The sequence below is a fragment of the Apostichopus japonicus genome, chromosome 11 (genome assembly GCF_037975245.1).
Source record: "Apostichopus japonicus isolate 1M-3 chromosome 11, ASM3797524v1, whole genome shotgun sequence".
Lineage (NCBI taxonomy): Eukaryota > Metazoa > Echinodermata > Holothuroidea > Aspidochirotida > Stichopodidae > Apostichopus > Apostichopus japonicus.
Genome location: NC_092571.1, coordinates 18,854,910 through 18,874,886, shown reverse-complemented (window position 1 = coordinate 18,874,886; position 19,977 = coordinate 18,854,910). Strand labels below are relative to the sequence as shown.

Genomic DNA, 19,977 nt, shown 5'->3' with positions numbered 1-19,977 from the left:
ATTGATTAAAGTCACATCAGCCTTCTAAATTTTAGTCTAATTCTTGGGTGACCCTTGTTCTTCCCCCACCATCTCCATACCATATCTGTTGGTGACTTTCATTTGATGGCCACATTTTAGTTCAGTACTTTATAAATCTTGGAAGAAGGAAAACACAAGGGATATTTTCATTCATAGCACAACTTGTATTTCTCATTCTAATAAACTTGTAGAACAATATCACTACAAGTAGTATCAAAACAAAATACAAGGTACAATTACACAAATATGGACAATCAACATGCATGATTACTATCAGCCATCTTTAGATGTCTTTGAACCTTAAATTTGGTAAATATTACTGTAGGTTAGATTTAATTTTTCTTGGCAATTCATGCATATATTCACCTCAATATTATTTCTTAATATTCACATGCTTTAGCAAGTTTGCAACATCAACAGGTCTAATTGAGTTGCTCGCAAATCTCAAGTTTAAGTAGTATTGAATTGGGCATGTTAAATAAGAATTTCAGAAAAACTCATAAACATACAGTAACATTATCCTTCAGCTTGCTACAAAAACCCCAAACTCATAAAAAATAATTTAGCACATAATATTTTAGCACACTGCTGGAATGTCAGTCAATATTGATGCCTTTTAAGCACAATAATATAATATTGCTATCCCTCGAGAAGTATTACAGAATCACAAATAATTCACTACCAACATGATTCAGGAAATAGTCACCTATTATATGAAACATAAATTTGCCATCAGCAGGTGTGATGTCATAGATGCACAGTCACAAGAATGGGTTGGTTTTCTTTTATTCTTCACTCTTTTACTTTGACCCTGGATGGAACAAGGTTCACCTTTTCTTCTGCAATGGTTTAGCAGTTTATATAATGGTAATGACCATAGTGTGTTCACAATATGCTTCATTCTACAATGCAAATGACCATAGTGTGTTCACAATATGCTTCATACTACAATTTAAATGACCTTAGTGTGTTCACAATATGCTTCATTCTATAATGTAAATAACCATAGTGTGTTCACAATATGCTTCATTCTACAATGTAAATGACCATAGTGTGTTCACAATATGCTTCATCCTACAATGTAAATGACCATAGTGTGTTCACAATATGCTTCATCCTACAATGTAAATGACCAGTGTGTTCACAATATGCTTCATTCTACAATGTAAATGACCATAGTGTGTTCACAATATGCTTCATCCTACAATGTAAATGACCATAGTGTGTTCACAATATGCTTCATCCTACAATGTAAATGACCAGTGTGTTCACAATATGCTTCATTCTACTATTAAATACGTTTAAATTGGATGAAAAACATAGCAAACATACAACAGATTTTCTCTTGTCAATTGCAGCTTATGTCAGTATAAAAAGGATAAATTTCAAATGTTAGCACCCCAACAATAACAGGTAGAAATTGAATACAAATTTCACCAAGATCCTCATAATATATTTTCACATGTCAAAAGAAAGTTTGCCTACAAACCATTACAAAAACAAACATTTATTGTAAAGTAAAGCTGATATCATTAAAAATGATTTAATCCACAACAAAAGGAAATACGTAAATAAAATACACAAGCCCCACACACGACCCTGAAAAGTAGGAGCAAATACAGAAAAATTAAAAAGATATCATATTATTCTGCTGGAAGAGTTGTTCATTGCAAGCAAATGACCAAAAATAATTGAATATTACAAAACCAACATCAAAATTAATCATAAATGTAGCACAACAAGTAACAACTAATACAGCAAGGAAAGTAAAAGTATCAATTGAGTAGTCAATTTCTACAAAAATCGACTTTGGTCCAATAAAGAGATTGAAAATTACTGAATGCCGGCAGTGAAAAAATACCCTTTAGAATTGCTAAAAAATGTATAAATTAGTGTAACTATTGCAATATTAAACTAAACATCATACCACCAGCCTCTCTCCTTCCCAACAATCACCCCCATCCCCCACTCCAATCCTTCCCCCCACCCATCCCCTCCTCCAGAATAGAAATCAACTAAAAACAAAACATATACTGGCAAGAAGGCATTCAAGGTCTTTGTTTTCTTCCCCTAATTTGTTTACTGATTTGTTTACTAAAGTCTACTTCTTTAAACATTTGTGTCCTCACAGCTTTTCATTTATTTCAATCAAAGTGCTAGAGAGGCAATACAAAATCTTTAATGAAAAGTGCTTTGGTGACATTGTTCAGTAAGAAATGCCATGATTAAACATTGTCAAAATCATCTAAACTTAAAAAAAATGGATTAATCTTGTTACAATATCAATAGGCAACCTCACAAACTATGTTATTTGAAATGGTCAAAAGTTTCCTAAAATGTTTATTTTATAAATGTAGGTTACTGCACAAGATTCTTGTCTGGTGAATAATCTGGTATACGGAGCATACTGTGTTCAGCATTCTACTTTACTGTGAACTAAATATAGAGCTTTACTTCTCACTCATTAAAGACAGCAATAAAATGTTAGTTTGCATAGACTAAACCATAAAAGGTGTAAAGATCCATTATAAGCAAAACTATGCATAGATCTGACAGAAAACAAACAATGTGTAAAAGTAAGTTGGCCTGATGTTTCCATCCTAGCAGGATCTTCTTCAGAGGCTCTGAAGAAGATCCTGCTAGGATCGAAACGTCAGGACCACTTAATTTTACACATACTCTTACACAGGTTCTCTAGTAGATAAGCAGTTTGCTTACAGTTTTATGTTATTTTTATTTAGAAAACAAACAAGAAAAAAAGTTTGCTTAAATTATATTTGAAGCAAAGGTCTTTAAACAGACTGGAAGCATTGTTTAATTAAGCAAACAAACAACAAAGAAGAAGAATTCCCTATTGTACTTTTATTTGGTGGGATCTTTGTTTTCAAATGAGGTAATAACTTTACTGAATTCACATCTGGTAAACTAAACCAACCAATGAAATTACTTTTGGCAAGATACGTACAGGGATATTTGATATCCTGGCAGATTTGTGCAGTAATATGATCCACGTCCTTGGGGAGGGTTCTCAGTGTGTGGGGTTTCCCCCTCCCCTTTGGAAAATTTTGCAAATGGTGCTATCTTCTTGTTTTTTTGGCGCTTAAGTCTGTTCCAAGTATTCACTCATATTTGCGAATGAGAAAACTTGTTAAATTAATCATAAGAAAAAGTGCTGGGCTGAAATATTTAAAATACTGCTTGTGCTCAGCGGCATTCAGAACTGCCGGGCGCAGCCGCCCGCCACCGCCCGGCATGAGCACATCCCTGTACGTATTATTATAAAAAAAACACAAGCACCACTCAAACATCTCCATTCCATATTAACTTGACATTCATCCACAGTGTGTCATCAATTGTGAGAAAGTATCTTTCAGCTCAGAAATAAATATTTTAAATTGTCTGATACTTCCTGACAACCTTGAAGTTTCCTGTTGGATCTGATATGTAGTACTTGTCCCAGTCATCAGTGTGCTGAGCTGTTCGACTCCAGGGCTTGTACGGTCCATTCCAATGAAGTAATTTAGCTGACTTGACAAAGGGATCTGAATATCGAGTATCTGGACTGATTCCTGAACAAAACAAAAAACAAACAAACCATGATACCTAAACAAACCATGATACCTAAACAAACCATGATACCTAAACAAACCATGATACCTAAACAAACCATGATACCTAAACAAACCATGATACCTAAACAAACCATGATACCTAAACAAACTAAACCACTGATTCCTGAACAAACGAAAAACAAACAAACCATGATACCTAAACAAACCATGATACCTAAACAAACCATGATACCTAAACAAACTAAACCACTGATTCCTGAACAAACGAAAAACAAACAAACCATGATACCTAAACAAACCATGATACCTAAACAAACCATGATACCTAAACAAAGTAAACCACTGATTCCTGAGTTGGGGTATGGAAAAGAAAGGAATGGTCTATGGTACCACCCAGGGGAGGGAGTTGAGGTATGGACAAGAAAGGAATGGTCTATGGTACCACCCAGGGGAGGGAGTTGAGGTATGGACAAGAAAGGAATGGTCTATGGTACCACCCAGGGGAGGGAGTTGAGGTATGGACAAGAAAGGAATGGTCTATGGTACCACCCAGGGGAGGGAGTTGGGGTATAGACAAGAAAGGAATGTCTATGGTACCACCCAGGGGAGGGAGTTGAGGTATGGACAAGAAAGGAATGTCTATGGTACCACCCAGGGGAGGGAGTTGAGGTATGGACAAGAAAGGAATGGTCTATGGTACCACCCAGGGGAGGGAGTTGAGGTATGGACAAGAAAGGAATGGTCTATGGTACCACCCAGGGGAGGGAGTTGAGGTATGGACAAGAAAGGGATGGTCTATGGTACCACCCAGGCGAGAGAGTTGGGGTATAGACAAGAAAGGGATGGTCTATGGTACCACCCAGGGGAGAGAGTTGGGGTATAGACAAGAAAGGAATGCTATCATCCAGCTGGAAAGGGGTGGTGAGGCATGCTCGTGGACGGGCTGGACTATGCTATCAACAATTTCAAACAAATCTTTACAATGATTTGCTATCTATATACTCTTCATCCCTTAATTAGTTGTTTACATTTTTATGGTCAAATCAAACCTTAACCCAAAATATGAGCAAAAAATCCAAGAATTAAATAAGTTAAACCTTTGATACTGCCAATCTCTTCTCCACCTTTCACTTCTGCCGAATCTTACATTTCATCATTTTTTTTTTTTTTTTTTGGTCTTTTTTCAGGGAAGTGCTGTTGAATGTATTGCTGGACTTACCTAGGTATCTTACATTCCAAGCTGGTGACATCTTGGTGTATTTGTTATAAAAGACAATATAGAAAGGAGGACCAGAGTTTCCCCCTCCTCGTTCTGTTCCATATAACTCCTCACTGGAATCATGAAAAAGAGACACAAAATGCAAAATATGAAATCATGTTAGTTAAAATATTTGCTAGATGCATCTTCATCCATTTTTTCTTCACTGTTTTATAAAATGTCAGAAAGCCATGGAAACACACGAAAAGTGCAGGGCCACCAGATAGAGCATTCAGGGTAGAAGGAAACAAAGTCACCATAGCAACGGACAAAACCAAATCAAATTCATTCTAACTTGAATTTTCTGTAACAGCAAAACAAGTTCACGCTCTCCTCCCCAGCTCAACATTGTTCTCTCGGGTAATCAAATAGAAGACAAGAAATGTATTGACTTACTTTGTATTTAAAGCCAGCCATTTATCTAACTGTCTGGTGACCCTCTGTTTTTTCCATTCTGTGACATCTACAACAAAGACTCCAGTATTAAAACTGCATGCCATTGCGCTCATGTTAAGTGCCTTGATCGTCGGATTTTTAAAGTTCAGAAAATCCATGTACTTTGTCTGCAAAATTAATGACAAAAGTCAAGATGTTTTGCTGTTATTAAAATAAATAAGGCAAATTTTGCCATCTGATTCATTTCCTGAAAGTAAAAAATTTCTTGTTAATTAACAGAAGATATTAAAGGATGTATCAAAAATTTCAAACTTTTAAGGATACTACAATCTTTTGTACCTTTCTACATTACTGGACGGAAACCAAAGTCTGATATCATATTTCATCACAAAGATATGAAATTTTTGAGTTTTGTGAAAATGTGCAAAACAATCTGCCATTTTGCAACAAGACTTAGTGATATTGTCATGGCAACTGAACAAAATTGCCCTTCTTTAGTGTTAATCATTTATCCAAATTGGTAAACAGATTTTGTCTTAGCTTGAGTGCATTTGACACATATGTTTATACTCTTAATAAACCAAACATCACAGGTAATAGAAAGAAAGTAAACCCTCAACAAGATATTTTCATGATGATGTCACAGACCCTCCTATGTCCTATGTCCATGATGAGATATTAGAGAAGTCAGGGGTGCTGGTCGGCTTTCAAGAGTTATTACGGTTTTTGAAAGTTACATGACATGTATGTTAGATGTCTGGAATGATCTTTTGACATAAGCTTGATGATGAGTTAATTTCCTCAGTTCAGACCAAACAATAATTATTAAGACAATGTTTATGAAAATCTAAAGTCTCTCAGAAAGTCATTCATCAAACTAAACAAAATAGGTGAAAAACAGATCACTGAAGGATAAAATTCTAACATTATTGATGAATTTGTAAACATTGTGCAGGGACAGAAGATGAAGATCTTGAGGAAAGAGGAGAAGTTGACCTGAATGACGCTGGATCTGTGAGAGATGGAGCTACAATCATCAGAGAAGGCTGCTGCATGTCCCTGCTTGATGGGGATCTCCCAGAGTTCCTGGATGTCCCCCTGAACTATGGAATCAGCATCTATAAATATCAGTCTGTCCTCTATTGAAGGAAACACTACAGGAAAATAGTACCTGGCAAAATTCAGCTGTGAAACAACAAAAGATAATGATCAAATATGTGATAGGCCTTAGCTGAAAGGAAATATGTCTGGCATTTGAACTTTGTAAGTACCATATTTCTTTTGCTATTGATTTATGAAAATTAAGAATATTTAGCAGTCTTAGCTATGAATCATTCACTATTATTAGATTAGGATGCCTACCCTTCCTACCAGGAATTTAAGATGAAACCTTACCGGGGAGGCAAGATCTTTCCTTGCATCTCTGACTACGATTTTGTTTTCGACCAACGAATCATTGAATGCCTTGAGAACATAATCGATGTCTTTAAGCTGAGTCATTTCAATCCATTTTCTGTCAAATAAAAAATAAAATGAAAGATATCAAAATGTGTCTCATTTGAACTTAGTTATTCAGTTAAAAATAAATGAGAAACGTACAAAAGTAGTACAATTAGTTTGTTGATCCTACTGTATGATACTATACAAATAATGAAATATCAGTAACAACCTCCCAAAACAAATGAAAAGTGGAAGATATTCTTAAATATCAAAAAGTGCTTGCTTAGTGATGTACAGGTTTAACATAATCCTCAATTCTTCAATCGCATGATTTTTTAAATAAATTATATCAGTTATCAGTACCATAAAAGTCTGATTGAGGTGCTAAATTAAATATGATATAGTAACCAGCATAGGTGAATTGAATGTTCTGGTTCTTACTTTAAGGATACCCGACCTACCACTACAGCAAGAGATTAAAGAGTTTATGCAACATGTGTGTAACACAACAAGCCTTTCTCTTACACCATTGAAACCTTCTTGGCTTTATCTTTAATTGACACCAGTTTAGTAAAAGCATTTAGTATAACAGCCAAGAACTTCAAACCATGTATAACAGTCATGTAGGCTATGCATGGTAAATATAAGAGTATACAAGCCATGGCAACAGGTAACCACACACATGCCATGACAAATGCATTCACTTTGCCTTTTAACTCCATGAAGAAAACTCACTTTAAATGGGATACGGAAACTTTATCGACGAGGAGATAAAACTTTACACGAGCAAGTGTGTTCATATAAATACTATTGACTGCTGCCACCAATCCACCAAGTGTTCGGTTGTCGGAGGTAACTAGAACATTTATCACGTTTTCATACGTGGTCTCCTTATCATCACCATCAGTGGACGAAGATGAGCCATCTTCATCTGCGTCCTCTTTCTCCTCCACATTATTGTTTACAACCTCTTCTTTATCGCCTCTATATCTAACTTCTTCATCATCTTTTACATCTTCCTTTCTTCCTTCCTCTTCCTTGACCGGCTCTGCTTCTTTGACTTCCTCCTTTTCATCTTTAATTATCAACTGGTTCACTTTCACTGTAAAATCAACGTCAAATACAGTACTTCACTTGCACAGACAGTTTTAGTACGCAAGTAGTTTATTAGCAACTCATTTTGCTCACAGGTGTTATAAGAAAATGAAAGGGTTCTAGCAAATTGTACACAAAGTTTGGTAGATTACAGTAAGAGAATGTCTTCACTAATGTAAACCATTCAAATCAGGTACAAAAGTCCTGAGTTTAACTGACTGAACCATTGAGCCCTTGAATTAAGCACAATGTGACTTTTAGTGTATCATTTCAAGTAATAACTTAGTGTAACAGTATTGAAGGCTCTGAAGTTTGCCTCTCATAAAATACTGTGTTTCCTGTGTACAGAAACTACTATACATCGTTGCACTTATGCAGCACTTTGCCATTTTGCATAGCACTTTGCCAAATTTGCATAGCACTTTTCCATACGTTACCATGATAGAGTCTTTGCCTTTTCTGATGACGCCAGTCAGAAGTGAAAATATGTTATACGGGTAGTAATTAAGCCTCTAGAAATTGTGTAGAAATTGTACACTTTCATCACTAAATAGCAATCATATTTGTATAAAACTTGTTAGTGTATTTGTCTTATAGCAATGTGGCCATCATGTGAGACATTTTGTTATGCAATGCCAGGATAAATTATTCAACATTGTACATAATGTGTCTGAGGATTACAAAAACAATCATTCATTGAATCTGAGAAGATCATGAAAAGGGATTTAAATTGTACAGCTGATGTTGAGTTCATATATCTAAAGTCTGAACCAAACCAGAGTTAAATCCCAAGTCTGAGTCATGTTACAGTCCAGTGCACCTTAGTTTGAGTCAAGTCCCAGTCTGGTGCACCTAAGTGTGAGTCAAGTCCAGTCTGGTGCACCTAAGTGTGAGCCAAGTCCCTGTCCAGTTCAACTTAGTTTGATTCAAGTCCCAGCCCAGCGCACCTTAGTTTGAGTCAAGCCCCAGTCCGGTACACCATAGTGTGATTCAAGTCCCATACCAGTGCACCTTAGTTTGAGTCAAGTCCCAGTCCAGTGCACCTTAGTTTGAGTCAAGTCCCAGTCGGGTGAACCTTAGTCCCAGTCCAGTGCACCTAAGTGTGAGCCAAGTCCCTGTCAAGTGCACCTTAGTGTGAGTCAAGTCCCTGTCCAGTGCACCTTAGTTTGATTCAAGTCCCAGTCCGGTACACCGTAGTGTGAGCCAAGTCCCAGTCCATAGTAAAGTGGACGTTGAGTCCACCAGATGTGCATACTTTTATGTTTATCTCTGTATACCAAGTACAAAACCAACCACCCCCCCCCTCATACTCTGCAACAGGGGATGGGAAGTCCCCTAGGCCAAAGCATTAGTCTATAATGTACTCACCATCCCTCTCTTGGACATCTTTATTGGTCAGTTTCTCTGGGTTTGATTTGAGTTTGGGGATGGTAAAGATGGAAATCAGAACCACAAGGACAACTAATACAGCCAACACTGAATGAATAGAAAAACAAGAAATTATACACTTTCATTATCCATTTGAATAAATAATTGAAGAAAGCTCAGTGAAGACATTGCAATATCTTACCATACAATTAATTGTTGTTTGGCCAGTAAAAATCAAGTAATGAGAAGGTAAACAAATGCCATATCATTAAAAACTGGGAATAAGTCTGAAGTTCTATACTGTATCTTGTTTATAGTTCAAATGTGATCTGAAATTGTTAAAGGTTTACTTCTTTTTAAGGGGTTTACATGCAAACTCAAGCTATGTTTTTGCCCAGCCCTCTCCTGCTTTCTGGACAGAAACTTCAGCTTATTTGCTTGCTCAATTTCTAAACCTGTTCGGTGTTGTAATATGTAACGGTTAGAGGGCCTGACATTTCAACCCTATCTTCCTCAGAGGCAGAATCAATGCCAACGGTTTTGTAATATAATTTTGTAATCTTTCTTATGATTCTGTAAAAAGTCAGCAGAAATATTATAACTAATTATGGGGTTAACAAGAGCAAGTAAAATAACCACAGAAGAATGACTAAAATATAAATCAAAAGCCTTGTACAATGATATGAGAGAAATACTTACCTGTGGTTGGGTAAAACCGAGCCATAATATCATTTGGTAAATGTCAGTGTCCTTCAGATAAATTCCAGGATTGTTTTGCTAAAACAAAGGAAAACAGTCAGGGTTAAAAATTTGCTTACTAATGCAGTATTTATTCCTAAAAAGTTACATCTGTCCATTGATTCAGTTGGTAGGAATTGTCAGTGTAGTTCAGTGTCAGAAGAAATACAGTGTCAGAAGAAATACATTTATGAAAGAGTTCAACTGACACTGGTGATTCTAGTCATCATCAGTATTCATCACCCATCCTGTTTATGCACAAAAATTCCATTCTCTAAAGTCTAAGATCAAGCAATAACACTGGTTATTATTAATATTAGATAAACTGAACTTTCTGTTTGAGTTGGCAAATATAATCTAATTCTTGTAACCTTCTCATTTACTAAACCACAATTGAGTTTGATCATCTGTCGTTGAATCTACAACAAAGTAAATAGGCTAAGATATATCATGTGCATGAACCTCTGACTTAACTACTCAAGTCAAGGCTTTGTTGACAATAGTTGCCTAACGTAGCCTAGCCTATGCCTAGTTTACCATGGCGTAGCAACATTCGTCATATAACACAATCTACAGACATTTGAACAAGATTAAGCTGCTTTCAAATTAACCTTGTCGGTTCAGAACTAATTTAAAATGAAACGTATCATTACTCTAAGTATTACACACTGGGGCTCACCTTGCCTTCGGGTTATTTGCCATCTACGTTACTGCATATGTTGCTTCTGTACGGTGGTTTACGTGGTGTTGCTGAATTTGCACATAATTTCATAATCCCAGATTTTGAACTTGTTCAAGTCGTTGTTTGTTTTGATCATAATCTTATGACTCTAATAGACCTGTTTATTTTTTGTAGATTATGTTAAGTACCCTATGTATTAAATTCAGCCACATTTATAGACAATTAGGGTGTTTCTCGGGGTTAATTGAATTAAATATCAGACATTTATCAAATTAGAGTAAGTTAGGATATAGCAGAAGTTTGACACCTTTTGCATGGTGCACGCTGAAGCCCAGCCTCCTTGCATAAACCATACGAGCCAATACAACATTTGTGACATTAATCCAATTATATATCAGACATTTATCAAATTAGAGTAAGTTAGGATATAGCCGGGAGGGCGAGGGAGCCGGGAGGGCGAGGGAGCCGGGAGGGCGAGGGAGCCGGGAGGGCGAGGGAGCCGGGAGGGCGAGGGAGCCGGGAGGGCGAGGGAGCCGGGAGGGCGAGGGAGCCGGGAGGGCGAGGGAGCCGGGAGGGCGAGGGAGCCGGGAGGGCGAGGGAGCCGGGAGGGCGAGGGAGCCGGGAGGGCGAGGGAGCCGGGAGGGCGAGGGAGCCGGGAGGGCGAGGGAGCCGGGAGGGCGAGGGAGCCGGGAGGGCGAGGGAGCCGGGAGGGCGAGGGAGCCGGGAGGGCGAGGGAGCCGGGAGGGCGAGGGAGTCCTTCAAACCTTATTTCTCAATTCTTTACCATTTATGTAAGCACAGGCGGGTGGTGAGCAAGTTCTGGAAATGGGAGACAGCAAGTTAATGTATCCGTCCCAACTTCCTAAGTCGAGATTCACGATATCGCGTTGCTGCCAGTGGTGCATGGCGCCGAGGGTTATGGAAGAAGGAAGTTTCACCTAATTATAATAGTATAGCCTCCCGTCTGACCCCCCCCCCACCCCCACTGGCCCCCTCCCAACAATTTGCCGTAATGTGCACTTGATAAAGTTGCGCTTAGCACTTCCAAAAAGTTTCCCCAACCTGTTTGCTCGCCATCCACTTATCCTTCGTCCCTTCCATTCTGGTACCGTCACTGGAAAATACACTCCTTGTTTTCAACACCTTTGGTGAAAATTCTTTCCGGCAAAACTGAAGCACGTCTAACCCCCCCCCCCCCCCACCTCCACTGCCCCCTCCCAACAATTTGCCGTAATGTGCACTTCATAGAGTTGCGTTTGGCACTTCCAAAACGTTTGCCCAACCTGTTTGCTCGCCATCCACTTATCCCTCTTTCCTTCTCATTCTGGTACCGTCACTGGAAAATACACTCCTTGTTTTCAACACCTTTGATGAAAATTCTTCTCACGGTGGAATGCAGTCATGCCTTGCCTCGGTCATGCTAGCATGTGCATTGTTACAGTACAGTTACATCAGTATCAGATAGCTGCGTATAATAATTTGTCTCCTTCGATGTGGCATCAGACCTATTTAAATAACGGGCATCATATCCATAGGCGTAGGAGCCCAATTTGATTTTTATTGGGGGGGGGGGGGGGCTGTAACGACTTGAAAAATATAACAAAAATGTTTCACGCGCTCCGCGCGCGTTCAACATGTTAATGTGCACATCATATAGGCATGCATCGGTTATTACTTCGCTTGCCAATAACATACAATCATTTGCCGTGTTATTACCCTTCCATATTGGTTACAATTATTGCTGGTGAGCTACAAGGTAAATTCAACGTACGCCATATTAACTGATTTATCCCTGAAGACGATGAACATTCTCTTAATTTAGCTTCTTTTTCAAAATTCTATTCAGTACAAATATCATAGAGCATAGAAAGATACAACTTGAACAAGGACATCTCAAGAACAAGAACAAGATGCACTTGTGTCATTAAATATTGACCTAAAGCAATAAAGGACAGTTATCTTTCCCGTTTTCTTTTCTCCCGCCATTCCCCCTCCACCCCACCCAACCCCTCCACCCACCATCCTCCCCAATCCCCAACCCCTTTCCTCAACGTAGGACTTCTGTCCTGGTACAGACATCTATACATTACACAATCATCCATTTGGTTTTTGTCAACATATGCCAAACCTTAATCTAGTTCATGTTGCCATAGAAATTGAGGGGTACTAAATGATATCTTGCAAGATATCCTTCAATTGTTCAGCCTTTAATTAAACACAGCACAGGCTCAAAATGGAGACGTAACTTAGGATTTAACCAAATCATGACGACATTTGGAATCAAAGGTCAACTTGGACGTAGCTCGGTTGTGTATAGAGGAACTTCTAAGGCCACGAAGCAGCTGTCGGTGTGAAGAATTAAAACTGAACAATTCGAGTGGATCATCTTAATTACTACCAGAAAATAGAAATATCCTGATATCACATCTTAATTTTATCTGAATGGGGTCCTCAAAGAACCGTGTACAAGGTATGATTTTTAAATTCAATTTAAAACAAAATGCATTTCTCTTTTGCATTAGATGTGTCAGTTGAGTAGAATTGCTATGTTGCAAATGAAACCCTACCAACTGTCTAAAGCATTTATGGCTTAAAGATAGGACTATTAAGAATATAATAAGCAATGGCGTAACTAGGACAATGCCGCCATTGTGGCTTTCCGGGACCCGGTGTAGTGCCCACTAGAGTAGTTCAAATAAATATTGACTAATCTCATAAACCTGTTTAACTGAAAAAGAAGTTATTTATCGGTTCATCAATCCCCCCCCCCCTCCTCCCTCCCCAGGAGTATTACTTGGCAGTCCTGATATAGGGGGTCGAGTTAGAGTCTTTCTGTACAATGAAGATTGTCTGGCTTTCGTACAAAATCTCTACCATTGTTTAAAACAGGCACAGGCTTATTTAAATCGTATCAAAATAATCCCTTATTTCTCGAGGGGGCGCTCTGGTCTGTGTGTGCACAGAGCCGTATGTATACGGCTCTGTGTGTGCATAATCTGTTTGCGTTTTTTGAAAGAGCGTCCTCTAAACTGTTCTCGTTAACCCAGAAGATAATCAAACAAACGTCAAGTAGGACAAAGTGATGTCATGGTGTTTGTAACTCAGGTGATTTGTTGTGAAGAAAACAATGGTGTCACCGGATTTAAATAAACATTTCAATTGTCTAGTTAACACGCAGGGGCATTCAAACAGTGTTGCACATTCTATGACGAGCTTTTAATACAGATACAGATATGCCGGCAGATTCCCTTATCATGAGATACCGTGCATATGATGCTTGTTTCCAAAGGTCAGACTTTTGACTGCACCTGCAATGCTTTCGATGGGGCGCATGGGGTACAGACCCGGAAAAATATCCGGCGGCCAGTGAAAGATATCAAATTCATTTTTCTTGTAATAAGACTGAACCGGGAAGGGGTGGCGAGGGGCTGCACACTCGTATAGCAGTGGTCTAATATTTCTCCAGCAGAATGTATCAATCCCTTGACTAGACCAACTCAAACTGAGCCACCCCCGACTGACGAATGGAGGTGATGGTGGGAGAGGGGCGTGACCACCTTTCGCGCATGTCACTGGAAATATGAGATAAGGTGGGGGGGGGGGGATGTAAAACAAGTTTCCTTAATCTTCTAATGTTCAAATTTGAATAAGGAGGAAGGGAAATGCCGGCTATATAGTGCATGGAGTATTGTTGCCTTGACAATCATTGCTGCGGCTGAAGAGACTGGAGAGACACGAAGTTGCATTTAATGGAAGAAAATTAGAAAATTCAAACCTGATTACAAGTTGGGGATACAAACAAACCAAAAAGGGGGTCTTACCGACCTTGCAAAATTGTGAGTGAGACCGCGGATTGCAAAGTCGACAATGACTATAAAGCGGATCGCAAAGTCGGTATTTACTACCACGGTTAGATTCGTCCAACACAGCAGTATATGGAAACGTTGTACTCAAAGCCGAAGCCAAAGTGATTTAATCAGGTCACACATGAGGAATCTATGCATGCTAAGTTCTTCAATACCGCTCTAATTTCCTTTCGGGGCAACATTTCATACTGTAGTTTTGATTTATATATCATTAGGTAAGGAAATATTACCGAATCAAAGGTTCATAACTTTTCTTCAGATATTCAACTTGCAAGACTCTTGAATTGGCTTTAATCCAGTGGCGTAGGAAGGTACTTTTGAGTGGGGGGGGCTGAAGACTGATGGCCGGCCTGGGGGAGGGGTCTAAGGGGAGGGGGTGTCCCCCTCCCCTTTGGAAATTTTTTGCATTTCCAGGTGGCCTCAGATGCAATTTGGTGCAATATAGCACACTTCAACACCGACTCCATTTTGTAAACTTAATTTTGTATTTTTACCTGGCCTTAGATGCAATTTGGTGCTCCAAATGAGCTTTTTTTTCTCATTTGGAAATGAAAAAGGGGTTTTCTGACTTGCGAAGCGGGGGGGCGGAATGATACTTCCGCCCCTCCACATTTTTCACTGGGGGGGGGGGCTGGCGCCCCCCAGCCCCCCCGGTTCCTACGCCCTTGCTTTAATCAATTTTGCAATGATGTTTGAAAACAAAATCTCATAATGGTTATGAAATTCATTCAGTAGATCCATTGAAGTATTCTAAGTTGTGTACTATTTAAGTGTTAAGTGTAAACTGCTAAGGTTCATCAATTTAAGGTAACTGGTCTATATAGTCTTAATACCATTAGATCAGTTCCTTAGATGCATGTATACAAACCTCAATGTGAAAGCATACGATTTTTGTATATAAATGACATGTTTTCGATGCATAAACAATTGTCAATTACAAATGGTGTTGAATGTCATCTAAGGGTGGTATGTTGGTTGTATCAAGTTAAAAGAATATGTTTTGTTTGGGTTGTTAGAATTTAACAACATTAACATTTAGACAAGCACTGCACGAGGAGATGACGTCATCGTCGATTTATTCTTAAAGGAGAATTCAAGAGATTAAGCATATTTTAAGGGTTAATATCATGAAAACCAGAACAGATATATAGCAACCCTTTTCAGAGCTCAATTTTTTTTTCACTTTTCCTTGGACCATAAAAATATAATAATATTGTACTATCATTAGCTTAGGCTGTACATGTGCTCTACGGAGTGATACAGGAGCTGTAGACAACTTTATAATATTTAGAGGGAGGAATGTTGACAGGGGGAGTTGTCATGTCAACCAAGGAACAGTGAAAATGCATAAGATCACGAATAGGTCAAAACAAAACCGTGTTGAGGTCATCTAACTGTGTAATTGAAGTTCATATTCATTGAATTCTTGAGAACACAAGGGAGTCTTTACAAACACAGCCATGTACAGAAACCCAACATGGGTGCACCTACTGAGTTTAACGTGCATGGATAAGGTAAGTATAGGACCACACATGTACGAAAAGACATAGTAAATATGCATTGCTGCGAGTCCTGCAACTCAAAAAGGCAATTTCTAATTCCAAAGTTCTCACTGAATATGCATCAAGGGTGCATATGTATATTATGTTACTGGTGTGTGTTCTGTAACGCTCTTATATTTCTATAACATTATATGCAAACATTATAAAGGAGACTCAACTGATCGAATATGTCGCATTATCACACATAAAGCAGTAAGAAGCTGGGCAGTGGCGGAGAGTCCATACAGTCAGGGGGGGCGGGGCGGATGCCCCCCTGACGGACTCAAATGGACTGCTGGCGCCCTTTTCACCTTTTTACCACCGTTTTTAGTTATTCGCGATTTTTGACTTTTTCATTGCGCTCTCATCTACATATTGACATTTGTCAGTCACATTGTTTTGGCGATGACACCTATTTTTTCTTCGTTTATCTGCAAATTAGCAAGGTCCGGAAAGGGTCATTGCAGGCGATCTAGGGAGTATCTTTACTCAAAAATTCCGGTACGCTCCGCGCCAACCCGTGGTGGCGCTCCGCTTAGATAGTGTCGGAAGCGCCCCTACAGACCATTCTCGCCCCCCTTGACCAATACCTCTAGCTCCGCCACTGAAGCTGGGACACACAGTCAGAGTGTTACCACACATCATTACGGATGACTTTAGATACCAAATGAAGTGTATATGTTGTTGATTATTAAAAACATGCTATCATTTCCATGTTTTTTTTTGCTATAACATTTTCAAGTTTTGAGATATGACCCTTTAAAAAATCGCCAAATCAAGTGACTGGACTATATAGTCTACAATACACAGACAATTAGGTCATTTCCTCAGATATAACACAAACTCAATGTGAAATCATAACATTTTTATGGCCTAAAATGACATGTTTACAGTGTATTATATATTAGTCCATTACAACTTGAATGGTGCTGTATGCCAACCAAGGATGATCAGTTGTTTACATGAAGTTAAAACAAGGGCGGCGGAACCGGGGGGGCACAGGGGGCACGTGCCCCCCCACTTTTCCTCAGGTTAAAAATGTGCCCTTTTTCTACATACAAATTGAGGTGTCTCAAGTTAGCAAGAGGCCAGGGAACCAGAATGAACACTCGGGAAGGGCCGTTTCCGGCCATCTGAGGGGTTTGTAAAACCTCAAATTTTCTTGTACGCTCAGCGCCAACTGATGGTGGCGCTCCGCTCAGTCGTGCATACAACTTTGCAAATCCTGGCTATACGCCCTGACTTTTAATGGATTTCTGTCGGTCAAACTCAAAGCTATTTCGAATGGACAAAATTCGAAATAAACTCGGAAGATTCCTACATTAGCAACTAGCAAGATTTCGCCTCATTTTGTCTCAAAAGAAAACTTGTTCCTTGTTTCCCGATTTGCACATTGGATATTGAAGTGCTAGTATGAACATTTTTCTTGAAGGGGGGGGGGGGGGCGTTGATGGAGTGATGTGTATACGCAAATAAGATAATACAATAAGAGTTATAAAGGGTACTAAATATAAACTGCATCAGTCCAATCGAATTTCGGCAAAGTGCCCTTTGATGTCGGTGCCCCCCCAGATTAAAAGTGCTTCCGCCGCCCTTGAGTTAAAAGAATATGATTTGGATGAGTTATTAGAATATGGATTTACATTAACATTTATTGCTGTTCTGGGAACTTGAGAAGCCGAAGTCAGTATCAATTTATCCCTTAAAGGAGCATTAAAGAGATTAAGCATATTTCAAAGGTGAACATCTTCAAAACCGGAATAGCTATATCATTACTAGTTCTCAAATGCTTTTTTTCTTGTGGGGATGGGGAGAGAGGTTGGTGAATAACATTGTAAGACTAAACTTCATTCTAAAGTCATTATTTAATTGTATAAACCCATTTTCTCTACACAACAAGAATTACCGGTATCGCAATAACCGTACCCATGAACTAGCTCATTTCTAAACATAAAAATAAAAGGGATAGGACCACTGAACATTCCCTTTCTTCCAGCCCTTTGGTAATTTTATCATGTTGAAATTGGAGGGCGGGTGCCGAAGGGGGGGGGGGCAATGAGGGGGAGGAACAGTGGAGGTGGTACATGCATCAGTCGTGAAGCACATGAAAGTTGTCGTCTCTTTATACATCTATCCCATATTTATCAATCTCTACACCCCTCCTACCCCCACCCACACCTCACCCTTAATATCAACTTTCAACGGTATCCAGCATGTAGCAATTCAATCCCGTATTGCAGTTATCATTTTAATCATTCTCACGTTTTAGAAGAAAATATATATTCCACGAAACGAAAGATCTTAGCAATGATGCAATAAATCCCGCGTGTGATTTCTATACACTCTCGTCAGGAGCGGTGTGATTGTATGTATATCTGTCTCAAAATAGACCATTCCGTCACTCTGTGTACATATGAGCTAATCTAAACTGATGCGTCATTTCATTCTACGTTGTAAGAATGACGTAATTACTATACATCAGTTTGCCGCCATTTGCCTGACTGAACTGAGTTGCACGCGATGTATTGCGACGTGTTGCGCAACACCTGATTCTCAGCTGTAGGCCTGTACCTTGCAATTAATTCGAACATATATGGTAGTAGGCTACCGCATGGTGAAATACCGTGCCGTAAAAGCTGTGGAAGAATTATACTAATAATGAAAACACTAAATGGAAAATCCTCACCAAGAAGCTGGTAGTATTTCTACATGTTACTATCTTGGAAAGTACAGAAAACTGCTTGTACACCAGCCTATTGGATAGGCCTACTCGATCCCAGTGAATGCCGTTATAATGTGGGGATTAACTCAACTGCGCCGATATTAAGGGGACGCATGATATACCCAAAGCATATATAGCTACACACGCACGCACACATGCATAAACTAAATATATGCAAATATATATCAGTTGCACGGGTAACTAACAGTGTAGGTTTTGAGGGGAGGGGGAGGGGGAGGGGGTAAACGATCTGCTTTTACGTACTTTCGGTATCCTGTTGTTTCTCAGGCTAGTGGATTACCGTCCATTCATAGTCCCAAACTAATAAAAGGATACACGACTGAATATGAGCTTCAGGAGGAAGTTTGATAAGTGACAAGGATTGGAGGATAAGAGGGATAGGTAGAGGGTGTATCCACTCACTACGTTATTATTATTTTGATGTAATGGGTAGAAACACCTATATTACTCTCTGTCTCAACCGACGGATGTCAAGTGGGTTCCTATAAATCTGAATATTCTCTTTTCATTTAATTCTTTGGATTTCAATTGTTTTCCACTTTTAGATGCTTAGTATGTTATCCCTACAATAATAATATATAGCATTGCTGGCTAACATCCATATGTATATATATCCATGCTATATGCCTCAGCTGAATAACTGAAATGTGCCGTGCAGGGAATCAATTCTCACGAGATTTAACGTTCATTCATTATGTAGGCTATATAAAGAAAGCACATAAAACTAGACGTGTTTATATCTCCCCGGTATGAACAGCTCCTGTAATTATGAAGTGCAAGTTACAACAACACAGGTTAACGTGTATAGCGGACAGTGCAGTAAATATACAAGTATTCTCGCAGCTGAAAAACAGCTTTTATGATACACAAGGTAATATCGTATATCACAGGCTGATCAATGAAGTAATGGATTGACCTTCGAGGTAGCCTTTATATATCTATCTATATATATATATATCTATATATATATATATATATATATATATATATATATATATAATATATACATATATATATCTATATATATATATATATATATATATATATATATATATATTACTTCTTGTTAATCACGATGATTTTATCTTAATAATGACTTAAAGCACTCGATATATTTAGCTGATCATTCAGTCCTATATACGATTATGTGTACATGTCAAGTACAACACTGAAGGCGAACAGTGCTTTTGAATAATATACCTCTGCGTATAAATAGTGCTAATACTGACAATATATACAATTCATTGAAGCGGGAAG

The 19,977-nt window shown here is 38.7% G+C and overlaps 2 protein-coding genes across 2 annotated transcripts in view; one reads left to right on the top strand and one right to left on the bottom strand.

Annotated features, from left to right (window-relative positions):
* Nucleotides 1–831: 831 nt before the first annotated feature.
* Nucleotides 832–10,690, bottom strand: LOC139976323 (glycosyltransferase 8 domain-containing protein 2-like). The gene is made up of 9 exons (XM_071985008.1): nucleotides 10,568–10,690; nucleotides 9,850–9,927; nucleotides 9,151–9,258; nucleotides 7,423–7,789; nucleotides 6,643–6,760; nucleotides 6,244–6,432; nucleotides 5,248–5,414; nucleotides 4,813–4,925; nucleotides 832–3,590 (listed from the first exon to the last, which is right to left on the bottom strand). The coding sequence occupies exons 2-9, from the start codon at nucleotides 9,872–9,874 to the stop codon at nucleotides 3,412–3,414; spliced, it is 1,266 nt and encodes a 421-aa protein (XP_071841109.1). The 5' UTR covers nucleotides 9,875–9,927; nucleotides 10,568–10,690; the 3' UTR covers nucleotides 832–3,411.
* A 2,307-nt stretch (nucleotides 10,691–12,997) lies between these two features.
* The window catches only part of LOC139976321 (ATP-dependent translocase ABCB1-like), a 57,392-nt gene continuing 50,412 nt past the window's right edge, over nucleotides 12,998–19,977 (top strand). Inside the window, exon 1 of the mRNA XM_071985002.1 lies at nucleotides 12,998–13,040. Coding sequence (XP_071841103.1) covers nucleotides 13,013–13,040 — 28 coding nt within the window. The 5' untranslated portion in view covers nucleotides 12,998–13,012. The remainder of the gene's footprint in view (nucleotides 13,041–19,977) is intronic.